Source organism: Typopeltis vanoorti, chromosome 8 (genome assembly GCF_054136105.1).
Source record: "Typopeltis vanoorti isolate ZY-2024b chromosome 8, IOZ_Tvanoo_1.0, whole genome shotgun sequence".
Lineage (NCBI taxonomy): Eukaryota > Metazoa > Arthropoda > Arachnida > Uropygi > Thelyphonidae > Typopeltis > Typopeltis vanoorti.
In genome coordinates, this window is record NC_143556.1 from 138,530,912 (window position 1) to 138,555,281 (window position 24,370).

General features: G+C 36.3%; 1 protein-coding gene across 1 annotated transcript in view; it reads left to right on the top strand.

The window, feature by feature from the left end:
* Window positions 1–24,370, top strand: part of LOC150104381 (TIP41-like protein) — a 115,555-nt gene that overhangs the window by 49,590 nt on the left and 41,595 nt on the right. The window contains exon 3 of the mRNA XM_090396965.1: window positions 16,082–16,261. Within this exon, the coding sequence (XP_090253091.1) occupies window positions 16,082–16,261 (180 nt within the window). The remainder of the gene's footprint in view (window positions 1–16,081; window positions 16,262–24,370) is intronic.

The following is a 24,370-nucleotide window of genomic DNA, read 5'->3' on the forward strand; positions in this document are numbered from 1 at the left end:
AGATTCTCTGACTAAATTGAATAGCTGTTGTAATAGATATGGTATGAAGGTCAGCAATAAAAAGAAAAAGACAATGAAAATAGGCAGAATCATTGAAAATATCAACTGTGTTGTGAATGGAGAACCTGTGGAACAAGTAAAACATTTCAGCTATTTAGGCACGATTTTTACTGAAGATGGTAAATTAAATATAGAAATAGACAACAGAATCAGAAAGCTGGTATGGTGGGAAGTCAATTGAATAAATCATATGGAATAAGAGAGAAATTAGTTGGAATGCTAAATTAGCTGTATACAAGACAGTGTTCAAACCAGTTTTAACTTATGGATCTGAGAGCTGGGTCAGAAGTAAAACACTTGACCAATGACTAGAGACCACAGATATGAGAGTCCTGAGAAAGATTAGAGGCGTGAACAGATGGCATCAATGGCAATATCATATTAAAAACCAGGATATTAGGAAAGAACTTGACATTGTCTGCATTCAGGAATGTGTTAGCAGAGCTAATCTCAGGTTGTATGGTCACTTAAACAGAATGAGCAAGGAAAGATTAGCAAAACAAGTGTTCTCTGTAAGGTTGGCAGCAAAACGACCCAGAGGAAGACCAAGATATTGGTGGATTGATACGGTACAAAGCGCCTTAGACGATAGAAATATAAGATCTGATAATGTTGAAGCCTTGACAAGTAACAGACTGATATGAAGGAAAATTGTAGATAGGAAGTTAGTAATGACGTAATTTTTTTCATGTAGTAGTATCATATCCTGTACACCCCTTGAGGGTATATGGCAGGAATTTGATGATGATTATGATAATATCGCTTCTATGTCTGGCTTCCACTGATGAGACCTCAAAGGCAAAACCGGTCTGGGTAATGGCCCTTCCCATAATGCATAACATTATTCATGTCCATATATATATGTTCATTGCATGCATTATGGGATACTGTAAAATCTTTATTCTTTTAGTTGTTTGTATAATGTATGCCTGGATACATTTGTAATTATTGTTCTTAATTCAAATACTTTAATTAACTTCTCTTACTTTGCCTTACGTTATTTGTCAGTTTTACTCTATATTTTAATCAATCTCACTTTTCTCTCAGGGCTGTTATTTACTCTTAAGAACGATGCTAGTGGATATAAGACAAAGGAATTGCTAATAGTCAACACCAATTCCTTTGTTTCAATATTGGATCTGATTTTTTTTTTCGGATTCAGGGAAAATTTCTATTATCCTGTGCCACCCTGAATCCTAGATTAACAAAGAGTGCAGAATCAAGGAACCAGAACACAGTTTAGCTTACTTTCTTATTTCACTATAACTTATTTATGCGGTCGTTGCCTCCCTATTAACTTATATCCCGTTGTGGTCCGAATTTAATGAGAAAGTGCAATAGAGAAAAAGAAATCAGGCAAGTCATCAGTTAAACTTAAAGAAGAAAACGTTTAATTTCAATTCAGACATCTTACACTTTATGAACATACACTGATATATTAATCCACTAATTCTAAAGGATGAGTATAGTTATTCAAACTCTCTACTTTTATCATAGCATGCAAAACAAAGGAAAATCAATTCTAATAACCACATTCTATTTCAAGATCAATTATGCTCTTCTCTACACTTCAATACTAAAGGATTGTTACTTATTGAATCACTAAGTTAGCTCCACGTGCTTCCGCACTAATTCCTTCTCTAAAATCTCATAATTACTCTACTTTAAAAGAAAACAATCTCTAAAGTCCTTCCTATAGGTACAGAATTTCTTCTTTAAACACAATTACTTATTAACATATAAACTGCACATTACCAACTGCTGTGGAACAATTTAGCCATCACACACATCACAACTGGACATTCGTTCTTGACTCTTGATTCATTCTATCTTATCTGTAATATTCTTCAGAGAGTCCAGCCAAAAGTAAGTGCTTGTCGTTCTCTGGTCAACTGGCTCAACATAGTTTAGTTATTTCCGGGGAAATTGGAGGCTTCCTTCCACTGGGCTGATTTCTGACTGGCAAACTTTCACGGATATCACGGCATGTTCCCTCAGTCTTTGTCTCGAAGTCCTCATCAAAAATGGGGGACAAGAAGGTTCCAAAACACGAGCGTTCCGCTTGGCGCTGCTACGCTTTTTAAATTGCGTGCCATCATTCTTTTCTACGTCATCGCTTTTCTCCTCCCCTTTTTCCGTATCACCCTACGTCTCCCAGTACTTAGCGCCACACACAGAATCCTAGCGTGCTCTTCGGTGTGTGTGTGTGTGGGGGGGGAACTGCGTGTTTATCTAAAAGAGTGCATGCGTACTTGTAGCACGTGTTTAGATTCTGGCCATTTTTACTTAATTGGATTATTGTTTCTCCCAGCAATTTATAAGTATTTACACAAAAGTAGCAAAGTTTAAACATTAAACAATTTACAACATTTACATTATAACATGAAGTAATGAAAATATCCTCAATTTAGTAACGTTTCTGGGAAATTACAAGAAATTAGTACATCTGATATATCAATATATGTTTCAAAATGCAAACCCATGTTAAGTCTGTAGGAAACGTGAATTCATTTAATTTTAGTTTCATTCAGAACTTGTTGTATCTTATGACAAGTAAGTTTCATGACAAATCAAATATGCTTGTAGATAATTGCTCTGAAATAGGAATACATTTAATTGAGTAGTTCCAATGGCATTCCCAGGAAAAAGAACATCACTGCAGATTTCCATTATATATATTTTTTTTTTTTTTATCATACAACAAAACGTTTCCTGTTTATAAATTTAAGATGCCAAGAAATTATTTTCTTAGTTTCATTTTTTATCCAAGTGTAAACAACATTTGCACATGACTTAACTTAAACCCTTAACAAGGTGTGACACCTTTTGACTACTTGTATATGGAAATAAGACTTCCGTATTAATGCAACCTTGGTATCGCTTCTATGTCTGGCTTCCACTGATGAGACCTCAAAGGTCGAAACCGGTCTGGGTAGTGGCCCTTCCCATAATGCATAACATTATTCATGTCCATATGTATATGTTCATTGCATGCATTATGGGATACTAAGAAAATTGATGTGAAGTCATTAGCCTCTATATACAAGTTTCCCAGTTGTGAAGTTACCTCACGCGCAAACTTTGTTTGCTTATACTTCGATAAAGGATGAAAACAAAAATATAATTTCTTGACATCTTAAATTTATAGTATAACCAAGTGAAAAATACTTTCAGTATTCCTGTTTATAAATGAATCATGATTATGTGAAATTTTTATGCCAGAACAAACAGTGAAAAGTCTGCCACTTGAACACACTCAAACTCACCAACAGCATAATTCAAGATAGATACCATAAATGCAAGAAGTATCAACAGAAGAGAAAGGAAACTGGCACAAGAATTAAATATGTACAATATCAACATAATTAGAGTTATTGAAACAAAGAAGACACGTGTGGAGAATTAGACACGTGATTTGTATTGTCTCCATTGTGCTCTTGTTATCTTAGAACCAGACACATGATATGTGCTGTTTAAATTTTGTTAATCGACATAGAAAGTATTTTTTCTATGTCAATTTTACATGAGCAATTAAATTTACATAAAATACTTGTAATTAAAATAAAGTATAATTCACTTTACTATATTAAATCTGGTAACAAATTGTTAGAATATTTAAATAAGAACCACCAGCATTGTAACAAAAAAATAAGCTCAGGCAGGATTAGGCAAATAGACCTAAGGCTAGTGACAATCGTGAGGATCACCGGATTACGAGTTTTCCTACCAAAACCCAGCGATAGGGTGGGTGGCAGAGAAAAATCCTCCAGTAAATCTGGGAGACTTAATTTGAAGAAGAGCCAAGGTCGGGAGAGCGAGATAAAAGGCCTGAGATTGAGGGGCCAAAGGGCTATCGTTTTGAAGTTTTATTCGTGTGCCAAGTCTTTTCCAAGGACGGGGAGAGTCGCATTCCGTGATCGGCAGTATCAACGAAGATGGGAAGTTAGATAGCAGCAGAGACGGTCCTTTCAAGATGTCCAACCATATAATTCTTAAATGTTCTACATGAGTGCTACATTATCGCTACCATAACCTAGTGCCTGATCGGAAATTTTCTGGGAAGAAGCTGAACGTGGCCGTAAGACTTTAGGATCTAGGACTGTGTAAGGAATTGGCAAGATTGTAAGTAAAGTGTTTTATGCAATATCCCAGATTGTGAAGTTAAAACAACGAATGTTGGTTCGGTTATCTATTAGCATAGAAAGTACTAGAGTAGTCAGAAAGCCGTACTTCTGTACGGCATTTCTGACTATTCAGAAATGCTGTACATTACACAACATTAGCAAATCTAAAGATTTGCTAATGTTGTGTAATGCAAGAATTGAATGTGGTTTAAGTTTTGCCTTTTTATGTTTATAACGTGAGTGAAGTTAAAATGTGTGCTAAATTCTATCCAAGTGTCTCAAAGGTTATGTGTACTACTTATAATTTTTTTGTCTCAAAGCTTAAGCGAAATGCTTAAATGATCGTGTGGAGAATTCGACACGTGATTTGTATTGTCTCCATTGTGCTCTTGTTGTCTTAACCAGACACATGATATGTGCTGTTTAAATTTTGTAAATAATTTGTCTTAGAATGAATAAACATGTTGGAAAAAAAAAAAAAAAGTTTTCTTGACCATAAAGCTCTGGAATGACTTTTAATGGAATTATATTGATCAAGTGCATATAATAAACAACTATGTTATACCAACTAGTTTCATCAACTAAGGCTGTTGGCATCTTCAGGGTACATAACTAACTGATGTAAGGCACTAAAAAGTAAAAAACTGTTACAAACTATAATCAACCAATTCGAATTATATTAGACAAAGAACAAAGCGCATGCAATACATGCATAGAGTGTGCATGATCTCACTTGTTGTTATTTAGAAACGTTCTATAGTTGGCACTGTGAGTTGAGAGATCTAATAAGGGTCTTCCAGATCATGGGCAAGATTAGTCCAAGGTTTCTGTTAAGGTTTTGTATACAGCAGGCAACTGCTGTGGCCTCCTTAAAAATTCAGCAGCGGAAATCCTCCTCTATGTAAGGAATTGTGCTTCTATCCGACTCTATGATATGGTTCGTTCTTGAGAAATGAAAAGCTGACCCCGATTTTTCTTCTCTGTTATTATTGACGTCACCAATGTGTTCTTTTGCCTAATTTCAAGGCTCCTTGAAGTTTGGCTGATGTAATTCAAGCTGCACGAGCAGGGTATGTTGTAAACTCCAGCATATTTGAAGAAAGGATGGCTATCTTTTGGATATCTTAAGAAATGCCTAATTATGCTGTAAGAAAAATTTTACAAATAGCACAGTAGTAAAACATTAAACAAAATTTAAGTAAAATAATTAAATAAAATAAATATTTTCACTAGTGATATTAAGTTGTCAGTCAGCAGTTAGAATCGAAGGAAATACAGTATCTGTATGTATTCATCATCTATATGGATCACATTATGAAAAGTAAGTGACATTAAGCTTGATATTGGGGTGCTTAAGAGTCAAAGCTGTATAACTGAGAGGAGACCTCCACATAGCCTTAAAAGGAATGCAGAAAACTGACCAGAGCTTCTGACCTAATGTCCAATCCTCACCTTCTCATGGTGCATCCTGTTAGGTATCTACTTAGATGCTGAACAAACGAGGATGCGCTGGCAATTTGGGATTTAGCTGACCAAATTTTGGTCGGCTAACTTTTTATTGGCTTAAACCAAAATACAAAATGATGGTACAACATGACAGAATTTCATGCCATCTGGGGAGTCACCTGGTTAAACAAGGCCCCTGTTGTTTTCACCAGGGAACCAGGGCAAACAGCGAAAAGTCAGCTACTGGAACAAATCTGTAAACACTCCATCTCAACATCACCAGAGTTAAAGATTGGTACTATCAACATATGAAGTCTGAATGACAAAGAAATGGAACTAGTTGAGGAATTAGATAAGTTCCAGATCGATAATACGAGTGGCCAAAACAAAAAATTCAAAAACTGGTGAGATCTTTCTGAGCAATAAATGAGCAAAATGTTATAATCAGGCACTGACAATCAAGGAAAAGACGAGTAGCCATAGTATTCAACATGAAATACGAGGCTAATCTTCTTGAATGGCAGGCAGTCTCTAATAGAGTGATGTGGGCAGATATCAGAATGGGGAACTGGACAATGAGACTTATTTGTTCCTATGGTCTCACAGAAGGTTCTACTAAGATAGAAGTGGAAGAATTTTTTGAGGCTTTAGAAAAAGCAACTGACACAATGAAACAGAAAAAATTGGTCCTTGTTGGGGATCTAAATAGCAGAGTAGGAAATGATTGTGAGACATACAAAAATATTTTGGGAAAATTTGGAGAAAAGAGCAAAGCTAATAATAATGGCAAATACCTGTTGGATTTCTGCTCAGGATATGGACTGGTTATTACTAATATCATGTTCCAACTTAAAAATGTGCACAAATTCACATGGAGAGAAAAGGCAAGGAATAAGAAAAGTCTCATTGACTATGTTATTGTTGATAGTGATGCTTTCTTCCTGGTGCAGGACACCAGACTGTACAGAGGATTTGAAATTGGAAGCGATCACTATTTAGTCTTGAGCAGGATAAAATTTAATTTCATTTTGAAAAGAAAAACATGCAAGAAAGTTTTAAAGCCAATAAAAGTTGAACAGCTCTCAGATGTGAACTGTAGATTAAAATACACAAAGATTATTGAAGAAAAAATGAAAGAGTTTGAGAACAGGAATCAAACCTTGGCGATTCAGTGGCAAGCCTTGAAGAAAACTCTGATTGATTCAACCAGAGAGGCATGTGGCAAGGTTGTCTGCAAGGATAGAAAAATCAGAACTCCATGGTTTACACAGGAAGCTAAAGAGACAGTGAAGGAAAAGAAGAAAGCATATCAAATAAGTCATCTTGTGCTCTGAGAGAATACAGACAAATGTAAGAAAGCTAAACACTGTGTAAAACTAGCTAAGCAAAAGTCATGGGAAGACTTTGGCAAGAACATAGAAAATAAATATCAATGTTGTCAAGATATTCTGGAGGTTGTTGAAGAAACTCAGAAATAGAGGAAAGAGTGTTGTAAAAGGAATTAGAGATAACGGTGACATGAAAACTGTTGAAAAGATATCCTTGAAGTATGGAGTAATTTCTTCGAAAAATTACTAAATGAAACAAGCAGTGATAGCAAAGAGGTAAAAAAACACTCAATAGGCATACAATCAGGAATACATATGCATACTTGAAATAGAAAAAGCCATCAAACTCTTGAAATGTGGAATAGCAGCAGGAATAGATGATATTCGACCAGAAATGGTTAAGTATGGAGGTATAAAAGTCCTATGGCTGCACTGCATAGTTCAGAAGGCCTGGACAGAGGGACGAATTCCTGATGATTGGAGTAGAGCTCTCATAGTACCCATATATAAAAATTGAATGTGAGAATTACAGAGGTATATCTCTACTGAGTGTTCCTGTTAAAATGTATGTAATTATATTCGAGAAACAGTCGAGAAGAATTGTGGAAGAAAAGCTTGGTGAAGAACAAGCTGGATTCAGACCAAATAGTGGCTGTCAGGATCATATCTTCACTTTATGACAAATAGTTGAGAAATGATGGAATATAAAAAAGATCTGTCTTTAATCTGGAAAAGGCATATGACAAGATGCCAAGAGAGAAGCTATTCAATACTCTAGAGTTATATGGTGTCAAAATGACATTGTATCAAGCAATACTTGGTCTTTATTTGAGTTGTAAGTCATGAGTTAGAATTGAAGGAAGTGCAGGGAGATGATTTAATGTTAAATGTGGTGTGAGACAAGGATGTATACATTATCCCCTCTGTTGTTAATTATCTATATGGATCACATTATGAAGGAAAGTGGTATTAAACATGATATCGGAATTGGAGATGTTAATGTCAGCTCTTTGCTTTATGTGGATGATGTTATACTTCTAAATAAATCTGCTACACTGCAAGATTCCATGACTAAATTGAATAACTGTTGTAATAGATATGGTATGAAGGTCAGCAATAACAAGACAAAGACAATGAAAATAGGCAAAATCCTTGAAAATGTCAACTGTATTGTGAATGGAGAACCTATAGAACAAGTAAAGCATTTCAGCTACTTACATGATTTTTAGTGAAGATGGTAAATTAAATATGGAAATAGACAACAGAATCAACAAAGCTGGTATTGTAGGAAGTCAATTAAATAAATTCACATGGAATAAGAGAGAAATTAGTCAGAACATTAAATTAGCTTTTTACAAGACAATGTTCAAACAGTTTTAACTTATGGATCTGAGAGCTGGGTTAGAATTAAAACACTTGACCAAAAACTAGCGACTGCAGATATGAGAGTCCTGAGAAAGATTAGGGGCATGAACAGATGGCATCAATGGCAATATCATATTAAAAATGAGGATGTTAGGAAAGAACTTGACATTGTCAGCATCCAATAATGCGTTAGCAGAGCTAATCTCGGGTGATATGGTCATTTAAACAGAATGGCCAAGGAAAGATTAGCAAAACAGGTGTTCTCTGCCATGTTGGCAGGAAAACGATCCAGAGGAAGACCAAGATATAGGTCAATTGATACAGTAAAAAGTGCCTTAGACAATAGAAATGTAAGAATCTGATAATGTTGGAGTCCTGGCAAGTAACAAACTGATTTGGAGGAAAATTGTAGATAGGAAGTTAGTAATGATGTAAATTTTTCATGTAGTATTATCATATCCTGTAAACTGCTTGAGGGTACAGGAATTTGATGAGTTTTGATATTAGAATTGGATATGACAAACTTAGTTCTTTGCTATATGCAGATGATGCACTCCTAACACATTTAGTGCAAGTCTCCAGGATTCTCTGAAAGTGGGGGGTGGGTAAAATTGTTGCTTTATGTCCTATGCTTATGCAACTTATTTTGCTCAAACTTGTCATTCAGCTGAGATATAGATTTCTGAACATGAATATATAAACCACAGGTACCTTGGTTGGAAATTCTTGGATACGAATTCCATCTGGAGCATACAAATCTTTATAAAGATTTGGTATTATAATTATTAAGAGTGACCTCCAGGGAGTCGAGTCAGTATAATATAATCAATATAATACGACATTGGATATCTAATCATGCCGAAGTGAATGACTTTACATTTACTCACATTGAACTGACACCCATTTTCCCATGCCCACAATTCCAGCCTATTCAAATCATTCTTCAAGTTCTATCTTTGCATCATCAGCAAATAGCTGTATGTCGCTTGTCAAATCCTTCCCAATATCATTAATGTACAAATTGAATAACATTGGGCCAAGCAGTGATCCTTGTGGTACACCACTTTTTTATTTTTTTTATTTATTTTTTATTAATCTTTATACTGGTTATGGGCAGTACTACCCTTACATCACGTCCAGACTTGATATAGGCCTAAGCCTTTTACCCTATGCCTGTTCTAGTTATCATTGTAATCATTCTCTGGTGGCAATGGCATGTCACCAGTGTGCCTTGTAGGGCCCTCAAGGAAAGAACTTTTATATCCTTCTGCGTAAGCCCAAGCTGTTTTATGTTTTTATAATTATCTGCACTCCATACGCCATGTAAAGAGACGGTTGCGCTGGTAAACCTTAGAGTTGCCCCATGCTCCTCCCATATATTGCTAACTAGATCTTGGTTATTTTTATAATAATTTACTTCATTATTATGGCTATAGGCTGGTGGGTGCTCTGTTCCCACCACCTGGGCATCAACTACCCAAACGTCACCATCTCTTTTAATCACTAAGTCTGGCTTACGCAAACCCGTGGAGGTCCTATAATGTGGTTCCACCGCAGTCTCCCAACCTTTGTTCTTAAAGCAGTTGTTCAGAATGGAGAGTATGGCATCATGGCTCCTCATGCTGACCCCATGGGTGCAGAAGCAACACTGGGCTATATGAGATAATGTCTCACTGTAGTGGCAGCCAGTCTTACAGTTGGAGTCGTCACTACCCAATTGAGCTGTGCGGGCTCAAGTAGGCAGTGCATTGATCCTCGTCCTGATAAGGTCAATATACTCGAACCCAGGGAGGAGTCTGGTGCCATCCCTTACCCAATCATACTGGGGAGGCACCACATATGAATCTTTTAAATGAGCACCATCTACAGAACAGTGCAACAGAGATGTCCATCTCTTGTGTTCTGCAGGTGCTGACTCTGAATGGAACCAGCCTTTAGCCCACCTAAAGTCTTCTTGTATTAATGGGCTATAGAAAGCCTCTCTGCAGATGGGGGAAGAAGATAGTTCTAACTGCGTGATTCTTGACAGCCGCAGGCATGGGATCAGCCATCTAAGTGATGGAACCCCAAGTCCACCATCCTTCACCCTCGAATGGAAATATGCAGTAAGAGTGTCAGGCGGCAGTCGGAGCCATGAGATCATGGCTCCGACCATGATCCCTGAACGGATACCCCTGTCCATTCTGGACAGTACCGAGATATGTCCTACCAAGCACCAACTTGTGGTAAAAGCGAGGTAGGAGATAGTGGGAAAGGAGAAACAGTCTTTGCTGGTGCTTGAGAGGAGCTTTCCTCAAAGAAGCGATCCCAGCTTCTAGGACAGAAGACTTTCCCTTTGGGATGAACATGATGCCGAGGTATCTACACGCTTCCAGGATGGTCAAAGCATGCAACGGCCTCCCGTGCAGGGAAAATGCTATAGTCTTGGCCTTAAGCTTCTTGTCACAACTAGAGGGGGACGAGCTAAAGAGCAGGACTTCTCTACATTAATAGAAAGACCTTGAATAGAGAAGTCAACTGCCTGGTCAAGGAGTTCCTGCAAGCCTATCTTAGTAGAGGCTACGAGAATAAGATCATCCGCAAAGGCCATAGCATTAAAGGAAGAAGCACCTACAGAGTAGCCTATATGGCTAAGAAGAGAATAAAGAACCTCATCTATGACGCAGGTACAGAAAAGGGGAGATAGAGGATCACCCTGGCGAACACCCCACACTGCGGGAATAGAAGTTGCACGGGACCCTGTAGTGTTAGTGATGGAAAGAATTCTGGACATCCAGCAATAGACAGCACTCGAAGGAGAGCAGGAAGGGAGATGCTATCAAAGGCCTTTTGGAGGTCCAGCAACGCCATATATAGAGGCTTAAGGTGGCGTTGGAAATCAGAGAGAAGAAAGAAGATATATATTCTCGGCACAGCCATCTGAAGGGACAGAAGCTCTCTCTCTATAATCATGCTGTATATGTTGCTGAAGTCGTTTAACTAATATTTTATGATAGAGTCTAAGTAACACGGGGGAGATGGTAATAGGTCTAAAGTCTGATGCACAGCTTGAAGTTTCTTTCTTTGGAATGAAGATAGTTCTTGAAGCACGTAACTATGGTAGTATTACATTACTGGAAAGGAGAATGTCCACTAAGTCTTGAAGAATCTTCAACGGCACCTTCCGAAGCCTAGATGTAGGAAAGCCATCAGGTCCGGAGGCAGAGAAATTGGATGGAAGAGCTGCTTTAATCTCCTGGATAGAGACAGGCTGGTATATTTGAAGGGCAGGAATGGATCTCAATATCGTAGGTTGTTCATCATAATCAGGGAAATATGGAGGTGGAGCAGAAAAGACTGTACTCCAGAATTTGACAAAATCATCATGTAAGTCTACTAGAGGTGGAGGGGAAGCACCGTCAAGGATGGTTTTGGCACATTGCCCTCTATTTTTTTTTTATAGAGGGCCTGCATAGCTGCATAGGTCCTCTTCCTCTGCTTCCTATTTGAGATGATGACTTTTACAATGGGCATTGCAGAGTCATTGTAGAATGAGACGTAGGCTGATGTTGACGAGGCATGAAGTGTTCAGAGAATTCAGCGTGGAGCTCGTCATTCAACTGATCTGTGATATCCATTCCCAGAAGGTGAGTCTGGATGAGATATTTAAGAATTTGATGGTTATATTCTGGAAGAGGAGGATCATCTAGAGATGCCAGTCTGAGAATCAAAACCTCTTCTTCAACAGCAGGATGGTGACTGGAAGATGGAGAGGCAGGGATAGGAGATATTACCTGTCCCTACCTTGCAGACTCGGATCCCCCGTATACCACTTTTTGATATGTCAGTCAGCCATCCTCTTATCCATGCTAATATTGTATAACCCAAACCCATTTTCTCCAATTTATGCAACAGTCTACCATACTGTATTCTGTCAAAAGCCTTAGCAATATCCAAAAGTATCATGGTGTATCCATTCCCCTTGTCTAGTTCAATAGTAACATTATTATAGAATGTGAACAAGTTGCTAAAACATGACCTTCCCTCAGTAAACCCATGTTGTTCATTGCAAAGTAAAGATTCACTGTCAACCCATTTCTCAATGTGAGCCCTAACCAATTTTTCCAAAATCTTCACCACTCCTGAGATACTAATTGGTCGATAGTTGGATACATCAGTCTTTGCACCGACCTTGTGCAATGGAATTGCCATTCATTCAATTTTTTGAATTCAATTCAATTCATTCAATTCAATTGCCATTCAATAAGAATTCAGCAATAGGGACTGATGGAATATCAGTACACGTGCTAAAAGAGTGTTCAGCTGAAGTCTCTGAACAGGGAAGATTCCACAGGAATCTTCCCTGTTCAGAGACTCATATTAATTAGCCTGGTCAAAGGAATGGCCAGTTCAGCTGAACACTCTTTTAGCACGTGTGCTGATATTCCATCAGTCCCTATTGCTGAATTCTTATTCAATTTGTGCAACAGCTCTAATACCTCGGCCTCACACACCTGCGTTTCTTCATCCAGTGAAGAGATAGCAGTGAGCTCATTGTTGCGTACACAAACTTTTAACAAAAAACTGGTGTATGCAAACTAAAAAACCCTCACGCCATCTGGATTTATAAGAGTTATTCTTTCATATTCATTCTTTCTTTTACTTGCAGCATATCGATAGAATTCTTGTAGGTTGTCTTGCATGCAGAGCCAGTTTCGTTTCATACTCAAACTTTGCTTTTCATACTACATTTGTGACTCTTCTAGACTTCTGTTTATAACAGTCATAATGGACGTGATCCTTATGCAAATGGTATTCCTTCCACATCGTTCTTTTCTTACGAATCTCTTGCTTAATAAGATTCCGCATCCATTTGACTCCTACTCTATTTATTCTTCGAACTCTTAGGGACATATTCTGATATCGTATCATTGAAGTATTGTTTAAATGCTTTTCAGTACTGTCGATATTCTTTCCATCCAGCAACCGATCCCATTCCACTGAACCCAATATACTCCTCAGTTGGTCATAATTTCTTGCTTTGTAGTTCATCATGTAACCTTTTCTGAATGGAACATTCGTATACTTAGTCACTTCCCAAGGGAGTACCGCATGATGACTGTCACCAACCGGAGGCAGAATAGTTACATCTTTAACTGAAACGTCCTCTGACACTATAATCAAATCTAACACTATTTGCTCTCGAGTTCCTTCTGTCACGTGCTGCTTGAGGAAGTTATCCCGTAACAATTCAATAAACTAATTTTCATTCTTCTCGTGAGATTCTACTGCTCCCCAATCAATATTTGGATAATTAGTCTCCCATTATGATTACTCTTTTCGTGCTCATCTTTTCTATTTGGTGATGCATTTCTTCATCACTAGCAACCAATCCACCAGGTCTGTAACAACACCCCACTATGTAATTGATCTTGTTAGATTCCACCTCACACCAGATGGTTTCAAACTCAGTGCCACGTGAAATATTTTTAGTAGTAGTACTGCAATCATAGGTCTCAGCTGGATTCAAGTCATCTGATATTATTAGCAGCACCCCCCCCTCTGCTATCCTGTCTATCCTTCCTAAAAATACTGTACCCTTGACACTCAATAGCAGTTAGTAGGTCTGATTCTGATAGCCAGGTCTCACTAATACCTACAATCTGAGGTCGCAACATATTGACTACGGCAACAAACTCTATTCCTTTGTTTCTGATACTCCTAGCATTCATGTACAGACATAATTTACTTGTTTGTTCTTTTGTATTGTCTTGTCTGCAGTCTGCCTGACGCAGTTGGACAACTTGCCTATCTCTAATCTTCTCTAATGCCTTACATCTTTAGATATCTTTGCACACATTTGATGGGTCCAAACCAGATGAACACAAATTCAAAATCGTTCTCTCCTCGTCAACATTTCCATGACAAAGCCCATTCGCATCATTAACACAGTTATATAACATTGTCGCCCTTACACTCACATTCATTCCATTCCTCCCTTTATAATTTAGTTTCCCTGACTCTCTGTGTTAGGTCTCATACCAGTTATTAGTTCTTCTAGACTCCTGATACCAAACTCATTCAGGTGTAGGCCATCCTTCTTATACAAATCCATTCTTCCCTCTTCAACTAAAGATGAGTTTGCGAGTTCATATAGCGGTGGGAGGATTTTCTTCACTTAAACTCAGGTTTTTCATCTTTCAGAAAGACAAAGTGACCAGAAAAACATGCAGTAAACAGACATAAATACACCAGCTACATAGTCTTCTTTGCTGTGGCTGTAATTCAAAACACTTCGAAGCTTAAAAACCCAAGAGCTGACACTGACCGTTAGACAAAGAGCTGACACTAATCATAGGATCCTTTGAACTAGCTCTGGACTTATGTAACAAAACATGTCCATGTATGAACAGTCAAGAAAGTTACTGTGTTGAACAACCAGTTTGAATTGCAATGATGAATTTTCCAAACTCAAAGCCTCTAAAATCGTATCAGTCTATAAAAAATAATACAGTTGACTCACTATACTGAACTCAGGGTTTGCATGAATGAATTTCCTGTCCCTTTTGTTTTGATGGATGGTAAATTTCTTTTTGTTCAGGAGTTCTCAGTATGTTTAGAGTAAAAGTTGAATGCATATATTTTTAGTATCACATTTGTAAAATATACATAGTAAGTCCTCTGTTTATGCATGTGTGGTTTGTGACCTGATATTTCGTTATCAGTAGAAACATTTAAAAAAACAACTGGTAAACTTGAGCAAGTGTGAATTCAGCCAATGACTCATCCTTCACAATGCTCATGCGAACTGCATCTTTATTAGTCTCTTGCTTGATGTTGAACTGAGCACTCATGTTTCGTTGACTGTATCTTCAGTGTGTTAGTTCAGTATGTTGTGCAAATTTTATTAATAGAAGTCTACAACTTTGTTCATTTAATTATGAATTACTGTTATTAGTGAATTTAGTGTTATATATATCCTCCTACCCTCACTAACAATAATATACATGTACTGTCATTATAGTCATTGTTAGCATGCTACTATCAGTTGCTTTTTAATTCCTATAGTTTTATAGTCATATATATGAGACTATAAGAAGCTTATTATTTTTAGAGGTACCTGTGGCATAGTATAATCATTAAAAGAACACGTAAGACCATGGAATGGAATACAATGGTCTTACGTGTTACAATGGAATACAAGTTCACTTGTATTCCATTCCTATAACTGTTTGTGTGACACTGAAGATGTATTATTAGTTTTAGTATGAAATATCTGTACCTTTATTAATTAAAAGTTATTACTGTGGTCTTACGTGTTCTTTTAATAATTATAAGAAGCTTATAGCAGAATGCATTTAACTGTGATAAGTATTAATAGATCTACAGAAGATTTATTGATACCCTTGTTAATATTGGATTTGAACATCCATCTAGAAACCCTTATGGACTTATCATGATGGAACTGATAAATTTATAAAATCTAAGTTGCACATTAAGTGCTACACGATAAAAAAAATATGCTACAAAAGATATGAAAACAACCATTTGTGTCACTTTAAACTTTCAGAAATGTAGTGATTTAGGTGTTTGTATTATTAAAATAGCATTATTATGTAGCCATTAGAGGTATAAATCCTTAGGCAACTACACAATTAATACAATTCATCATGAAAATTTTTAGTGTATTGGTTGCTACATTTTTGCAGGCTTTGGTACTATAATTCTGAAGGAAAGCAGGTTTTTACATGGATGTTATCTTTTTTTTTTTTTTTTTAGGTTTGAAAAAGAATTAAAATTACCTCAGTTACCCGATATGACTTTTGCAAATAATCTGTTAAGAATCCAACACAAGGATGGGTTTGGAATTGAATTCAACTGTTTAGATGCCTTAAGGCTTGTTGACAACAATAATGATTTGATGAAAGTGGCAGCTGCTGAAGTTTGGCAGCAAGCTAGGTATGTAGGTCTTTATGTGTACATCAATTTTTGTTTTGTTTTGAGTAAAAAGTGGATTAAATTGATTTATGAGAAGTTTTTATCCAGGACAACATCACAGACTTTTGATGTAGTGCTTGACTTACAACAGGGAACACATCACACAGACCTGTGACTACCATTTTATTTGAATATTTATTATATTCAAATTATATTATGCCTGATTTTTAAGGTATTCACTATAGAATACTTATATAGCATATCAGCTACCTGCATCTTGCAATATGCCTGATGACTGCTTTTTAATTGCCATATATTATTATATTCTTCTTATACAATTTTCTTTTGTAATTCTTATATATTACAGGCATCCATTGCTTAACGTGGCAAAATTAATTGTGGCAACCCCTTAATATACTTGGCAAGAGTTGTGATTAACACACCTTTAATCCTGTGGAGCTTGTAACTGATCTGACAGATACATAGTCATCATCAACAACCATGGGTCCAATGCCCGTAGGTGTCTGCTGCCATCTCGATATGATTCTTCCATTGCATTCTATTTTGTGCAAGATGACTCAGTTTGTGTATAGAGTTTCCGCACCATTTGACGATGTCATCGCCCCATTCTCTATTTGGTCTTCCTCTTTTGTTCTTTCCTTCATTTATTCCAAACAGCAACGTTTTTAGTTTTCTCTCGTCATTCATTCTACATATATGGCCCAATAGATGTAGTTTCCTTTTGATTATTTTCTGGATCAGGTTTTCTTTTGGTTGTATTCGCCTGTAGATTTCCTCATTGTTCACTTTCTGTATCCAGCTTATTCTCAAAATCTTTCTGTAGCACTTCCTCTCAAATGCCAATATCCTTCTTTCAGATTCTCTCAGGAGTACCCAGGCCTTGCATCCATAGAGCATGCTGCTGAAGATACAGGTTTCTACAATGCGCAGTTTAGTTTGCATCTTTATAGCTCGACTCTTCCATATTTTGTTGGCTTTTAACATAGTTGTTGCTCTGGCTATTCTAGTTTTTATCTCTTTTTTGGGGTCCAAGTCATGCATCATGTGGCATCCAAGATATGTGAAGTGTTCCACATTTTCCAGTTGAAATCTATCGTAACTCTGTTCAGTAACTCCTGTTGTCCGAATATCATTGTTTTAGTTTTTTCAATGTGACATTTAGTCCATATCTTTTTCCTTCAGTGTATAGTGTTTGCAAGGTCTGTTCCAGCTTTGCGTCTTCTTCAATCAGGACGATGTCATCTGCAAAGCAGAAGTAGTTTATTCTCATGCCATTTATTGAAATGCCTCCACCTTCTTCTTTAATCTTATCTAGTGTTCTTCCCAGATGTGTGATGAAGATGATTTGTGATATTGGGTCCCCTTGACTAGTGGCAAACCAATATCCAGTCTCACCTGCTATCCTGATTTTTGCTTGTGCTTGGCTGTTTATATCTTTCAGCAGGCTGATCAATTTATTGTCCACACCATAGGATTCCAGGACAGCCTGTGTTATATTTATTATCAAATGCTTTTTGGAAGTCCACGAAACAGCAATATATCATTTTGTTCTTTCTTTGAGCTTTCTCTTCTATTAGTTTTAGTGTGAGTATTTGTTGCATTGTACTTCGATCTTGTTGAAATCCGGCTTGCTCATCCGGAAGATGTGCCTCCATATGCCCCTTCAGGCATTCTGTTAGTATTTTTATCAGCACTTTGCCAAGATGACTCATTAATGCAATAGTTCTGTAATTGGTGCATTCTAAAGCACTGCCTTTCTTATGAAGAACAACCAGGACCGATTTTTTCCACTCTTCGGGGACATATCCTCTTCTCCATATTTCATTACATAGCTTATGTATTTCTTTTGCAACTGATTCCCCCCCCCCCATATTTTAGCATCTCGCCTATTATGTTGTAATTTCCAGGACTCTTGTTGTTCTTGAGATGTTTTATAGCCTTATTCACCTCCTCTTCCAAGATGTCATTTTCAAAGATCTCTGCTGGTGGAGAGATTGCTTTTAGTTCTTTGATTACTTCTGTTGCAGTATCATTTAGTTGATTTTTATATAGTTCGCTGCAATATCTTGTGCATCTATGTATGATTTCTATCTTGTCCATCAATACTTTACCATTTTCATCTTTGATTGCTACTGATCTTGTTTGCCACTTCCTATTGACATTTCTTATAAGTTTGTAGACCTCTCTAGTTTTATGTTCTCCATAGTACTGTTCAATGTCTTTGTACTGGTCTTCCAACCATTTCACTTTATCAGATCTTGCTGCTTTGACAGATACATGCAGAATGTTTAATATTAATATTCTTACACAATTCAGTGTATAGCTTGGAAATCATGTGTAGCTGTTCATTCACATGTTACGAGTGATGATATTCTGCACTGTTTTTTGCTGTCAGTTTGGTTTAACATGTGTTATGTAAAGATTTGTGATATTTCATAGTAAATTGTATCTGAGAGATACCGCGACCTCCGATGTCAGTATAGTATGGTTTAGTTTTTTTTTATTATTATTATTCTTTGTTCAATAATTTCTAGATTGTAACTGAAAATAAATAAAATAACGTATTACTGAAATAGAGAGCCAAAGGCTTATTTATCATACATATCATCTAGGAGATGTGCTTTATATTTATGGAAAATACTAAGGAAAGTGATCTGGAGCTTACTCCAGCTTTACTATGAGTTGCCCATAAGGTTGCTTATGCTTGCATCTGCCGAAACTTTGTTTCTATATATTCGGCACAAAACTCTTGTAGTTTCTATATTTGGCTATGAAATAATGTTGGATTCAGTATCCACTTAATTTGAACCATCATATATTATATTTGCAGTGTTTTTTCTGTGTTTTATTGCTTGTTTGCTGAGGTCTGGAGAATCATTTTGCTTGTTATCGTAGTTATGTCGATAAGAAAAAACTAAAACTGTTCAAGCAACTCTTGATAACTTCTTTTGATAAAAAAATTACAGTAAATAATGTAGGTACAAGTATTTTTAAACATTTACTTTGCATTAATTTTTTATCTTTCCTAAAAGAGTACCATATAAAACGAATTATTAATACAGTAATCGATCATGGACTAATTGTAATTTTTAACATTGATTATTAGATTTGATTAACGCGATTTTGATATTTTTTAGGTAACATCATCATCATCAAATTCCTGACAGGTACCCTCAAGGGGTGTACAGGATATGATAGTACTACATGAAAAATTTACATCATTATTAACTTCCTATCTACAATTTTCCTCCAAATCAGTCTGTTACTTGTCAAGACATTATCAGGTCTTATATTTCTATCGTCCAAGGCACTTTGTACCGTGTCACTCGACCTATATCTTGGTCTTCCTCTGGATCTTTTTTCTGCCAACCTGGCAGAGAACACTTATTTTGCTAATCTTTCCTCACCCATTTTGTTTAAGTGACCATACCACCTGAGATTAGCTCTGCTAACACATTCCTGGATGCTGACAATGTCAAGTTCTTTCCTAATATCCTCGTTTTTTGTATGATATTGTCATTAATGCCATTTGTTCACACCTCTAATCTTTCTCAGGACTCTCATATCTGTAGTCTTTGGTCAGGTGTTTTACTTCTGACCCAGCTCTCAGATCCATAAGTTAAAACTGGTTTGAACATTGTGTTGTATACAGATAATTTAATGTAAATTATCTGTATACAAGATAATAATAAAAGAAAGCCATTATGAGGGCAAAATCTTATAATCCATTTCATATTAGGAGTAAACAATTAGAAAATAATTTATGCATTAAAAAAAAATATATATATATATACATAAATTATTTTCTAATTGTTTACTCCTGATATGAAATGGATTATAAGATTTTGCCCTCATATGAAAGATGAATTAGAACAGAGGGTCTGTTAACTAGCACTTTGGCTTTCTTTTTTGAATTGTTATTTGGCTAATTTTTTTTTAATTATTATTATTATACAGGTATATTCATGGAGTCAAGTCTAATTGTGGAAGATTCATTATTCACCGAATACCTATCATACCTCTCCTTAAACTCACTTATTAAGTACTCACAACCATTTCTGACATCCCATTCACCATGCTCTTACAAAATTTCCACTGGTGATCCCTTGTTTTCTCTGTTCTTGCCATGTATTGAAAAGTCTTCAGTGTTAGTCCTATAAAATCCTTTTAATAACTTAAATGCTTCTATTATGACTCCTCTTTTTCACCTATCAGCTAGTCTCTGAAGCTCACAGACCATCAATCTGTGCTCTTAGGGTGCATTCCATAGACTTGCTGCACTCTGTCACTTGTCTCTGGATCCTCTCCACCAATTTTTCATTCCCACATAATCTGGGAGTCAAGATCTCTGTGCTTTAGTCCAGATGTAGCCTTATTAAAGCCTTATGTGAGGGAACAATAACTTCATTATCCCTGCTTGTCAGTGTGTTCTTCAACAACTGTGTAATTTGATGTGCTGTTTTAGCTATCTTCGCAATATCCGTCTAACTTCAACTCCCTGTCCACAATCACCCCAAGTCCCTGGCCTCATCAGTTTTCTGAAGTTCAGTTCCATCAGTATAAGTACACGGCTTGTGATCTCTTACCAAAATGCATCACCTTACACTTAGTCACATTAAACTGGCAGCCATTTACCTTTGCTCATTCTGTTAGTCTATTTAAGTCTTTCTGCAGGATCTGTATATCATCATTTACCATTGCTCATCCCAGTTTAGCATCTTCAACAAACAAATTAATATTTCTGTCAAATCATTTCCTATATCATTGATATATAAAATAAACAACAGAGGGCCTTGTGGTACACCCCCAGTGGTCACTTGGCCTCTCCTGGATTCAACTCCTCCATAAACCACTCTTTGATATCTATCCATCGGCCACCTTCTAATCCAAATCACCAGACTCATATCCATCTCCATTTGCTCCAATTTATGCAGTAGAGTTCTATGTGGTATTACTGAGTAGCCATTTCCCTTATCCAATCCTGTTGTCACTCTATTATAAAAAGGAGGCAAGACTTGCCGATTTGCCCTTCACAAAACATGTTGCCCCTTATAGAGTATCATATTCCCATGCATTGAGTCCTGAATTCTTTCTTTCACCAGTTTATACAGTACCTTAACCACCACTCCTGAGATGCTGATAAGCCTATAATTTGTTACTTCAGTCTTGGAGTCACCTTTATGCATTGGGACTATTTTGCCCTCTTTCCACTTCATTGGTGCCTTCCCAGTACTGAGGCTTAAATTAAACAGCTTGGTAGAGTGGGTGATAATTCCCTTGCACATTCTTGTAATACATTGGGCCGATATGCCATCTACTCCTATGGTTGTGTTTGTATTGAGGTTCTGCAATGTTTTAAGCACCTCCATTTCTTCAATCACTATTACTGATAAGAGAATAGAGATTTTCTTATCAGTCAGTGTCACATCTTGAATTGCAGCATAACCACTAGATGGTATGCCTCTGCAAAATTCTCACTCAGCAATTCAGCTATTTGGTTTAAACTGTTACCCCTCTCCACTTTAAAAAAAAAATTCCTTTCATAGTCATTTCTCCTTTGTTTTATCACATAGCAAAAGAACTCTCTTGGATTTCTTTTGGTCTCATCAGCTAGCTTTTTCTCATAATTAGCTTTGGACGTCCTTACTGCACAGGTCATCTTGCTGGTGCCTTAAGCTGCTCATGGGCATGCTGATCCCCTTTTTCTATATAATCTCTCCACAACCTTTTCATTGTGTGCAATTCCTGCTTAAAAGCATTAGCAGATTTATTTTTATTTTATGGATTACATGCTTGAGATGAATAGTGAGAAAGACTGGGTGGTCATCAAGGAAATAACCAAAAAATCAGCAGACAATGGATTTACAGAATTACAAATGAGATACTTAATTTAATAGAAGAATGAAATAAAGCAGGGAAAAAAGACTATGAAGAATACTGAAGACTAAGGAACAAGATTAAGGAGGATTGCAAAAAAAAAAAAAAAAAAGCAAAGGAGAACTGGATGGAAGACATACAACATAAAGAAGTTGACCATGAATTAAAAACAGGAGTTGACATCGCATATTGAATACTTGCTACACAATCCCAAAACGTAAAGTAGAATGAGAGAAAAAAAAATGAAAAAATTAAGAGAGCGATTAATGAATTACTTAACTAGAAAACTGTAGGAACAGATGAAATACCATCTGGAATTTAAAAAAATCCAGGATATGCAACAGAAGACAAATTATTTAAGGTGATTAAGTTAATCTATCAAGAAGGATAGGAAGTAAATGATTTCTATGAAAATTTGATGGTAGCAATACCCAAGAAAGGGGAAATGCACTAGCTCATGAAATTATCAAATGTTAAGTTTATTCAGTCATGCCTCAAAGATCATACATTTTGAACATCTGGTTCAAATTCCAGAATGGAATTTGAACCGATGTTCAAAATCTAGTTCTATTGCCATTTGGTTCAATTTGGCATTTTGGCAATAGAACTAGAGAAGCAATACTAGCCTTAAGAACAATAATAGATGGAAGAAGTGAATTCAATAATGTATAATGAAACAAGCTTTTTCAAATAATGAAGGAAATTGAAGTACACTGAAGAGATAGACTAATTAAGAAATTGTATACCAGCCAGGAAAATGATGCAGAGCAGCTGTGAAAGTAAAGAAAGGTGTAAGACAAGGTTATGTTATCACCTCTTACTTTTCAACCTGTATACAGAGACAATGAAATTAATAAAAAAAAATAAAAAATAAAAAAAAAGGAATGAGAAGGGTAGCTGCAGATACATATGTTTTGTTGATGATGATATAGTTGTATTAATTGAGAATGAATAGGATTTAAAATATTGTCTAGAATGGATGGTGTTTTATCCAGTTATGGATTTAAGATAAATGCAGCAGAAACTAAAATAATGTTGGTAAGTTCAAAGGAACAAATGATGATACATAAAATAGTGATTAGAATATTGAACAAGTAAAATCACTCATATCTTGGTGAAGACATAAGATTTAAGTTGGAAATTTGAAGAATTGCTATGGGGGGAATAGAAAAAATAAAAAGAAAGAGATTGTTTATTACAAGCTAGATAAATAAAGATATATGGAAAAGATTTATACAAAAACATTTATTTCGAGTGTATTCTTATATGGTTGTGAGACTATAATAGACTATAATAATTATTACTTGAACTATAATAATAGAAGACTGGAAAAAGAATTGAAGCATTCAAACATACTGCAGGAGTAATTTGGGAAAAAGCAAATCCAACAAGGTAGTCTTTCTTGAAATAAAAACCCCAGTATTGAAGAAGACAATCACATAATGAAAGATGAAAATCCTGGAACACATATGAAGACAACAGTTAGAAGGAAAGATACTAGGGAAAAGAAGAGAGGACAGCTGAAATATACATTCTTAGAGGAAGTGTTTAGATTAACTAGAAAAGGTTATGAAGTACTATAAGAGGAAAGCCAGAAATAGGATGAGGGAGCTCTCCATAGCAGCAGGGACTGTTCCTTAAAATGATGAGGCCTTTAGATATTACTCATGAACCATTTATTTCCTAGTGGATATTATACCTTCTCCTTCAGTCAGTATTTCATTGCTAATTGCCAAAGATGTTAAGTTCTTCTTGAGATCTTTTATTTCATTGACTGTTTATTTTATTAATTTTATCAAAATTTCAATAAATTAATTTTCAAGAAAAGAAATATTGTTATAAATTTTTAGAAAGACAATACTTCTTTTCGATAACATTTTAAAAAATATTGATTTGTCCATAGCCATACCTTGCGATTTGTATTGATCTTTTTTTTTTTTTTTTTGATAATTTTTCGAGGGTCCGCGTGGTTAGCCTAGTGGCTATGCGCTTCGCAACCATATGCCTGGGGAAGGAGTGTCCTAGGTTCGATTCCCATCGGTGACGTGAGGAGCTGAAGAATCTTCCTCAGCCATAGTTAGCCAGTCTTGGGCGTGGACAGCAGGGTTTTTTCCCCAGTTTATTCTGGGGTTTTTCATCCCGCAAAGCAGGCAAACTGGCCTTGAGAACTCAATACTACAGGCCATAGGATACACCGGGGCATAAGGCTGACCACCTTATCCTGTAAACAGA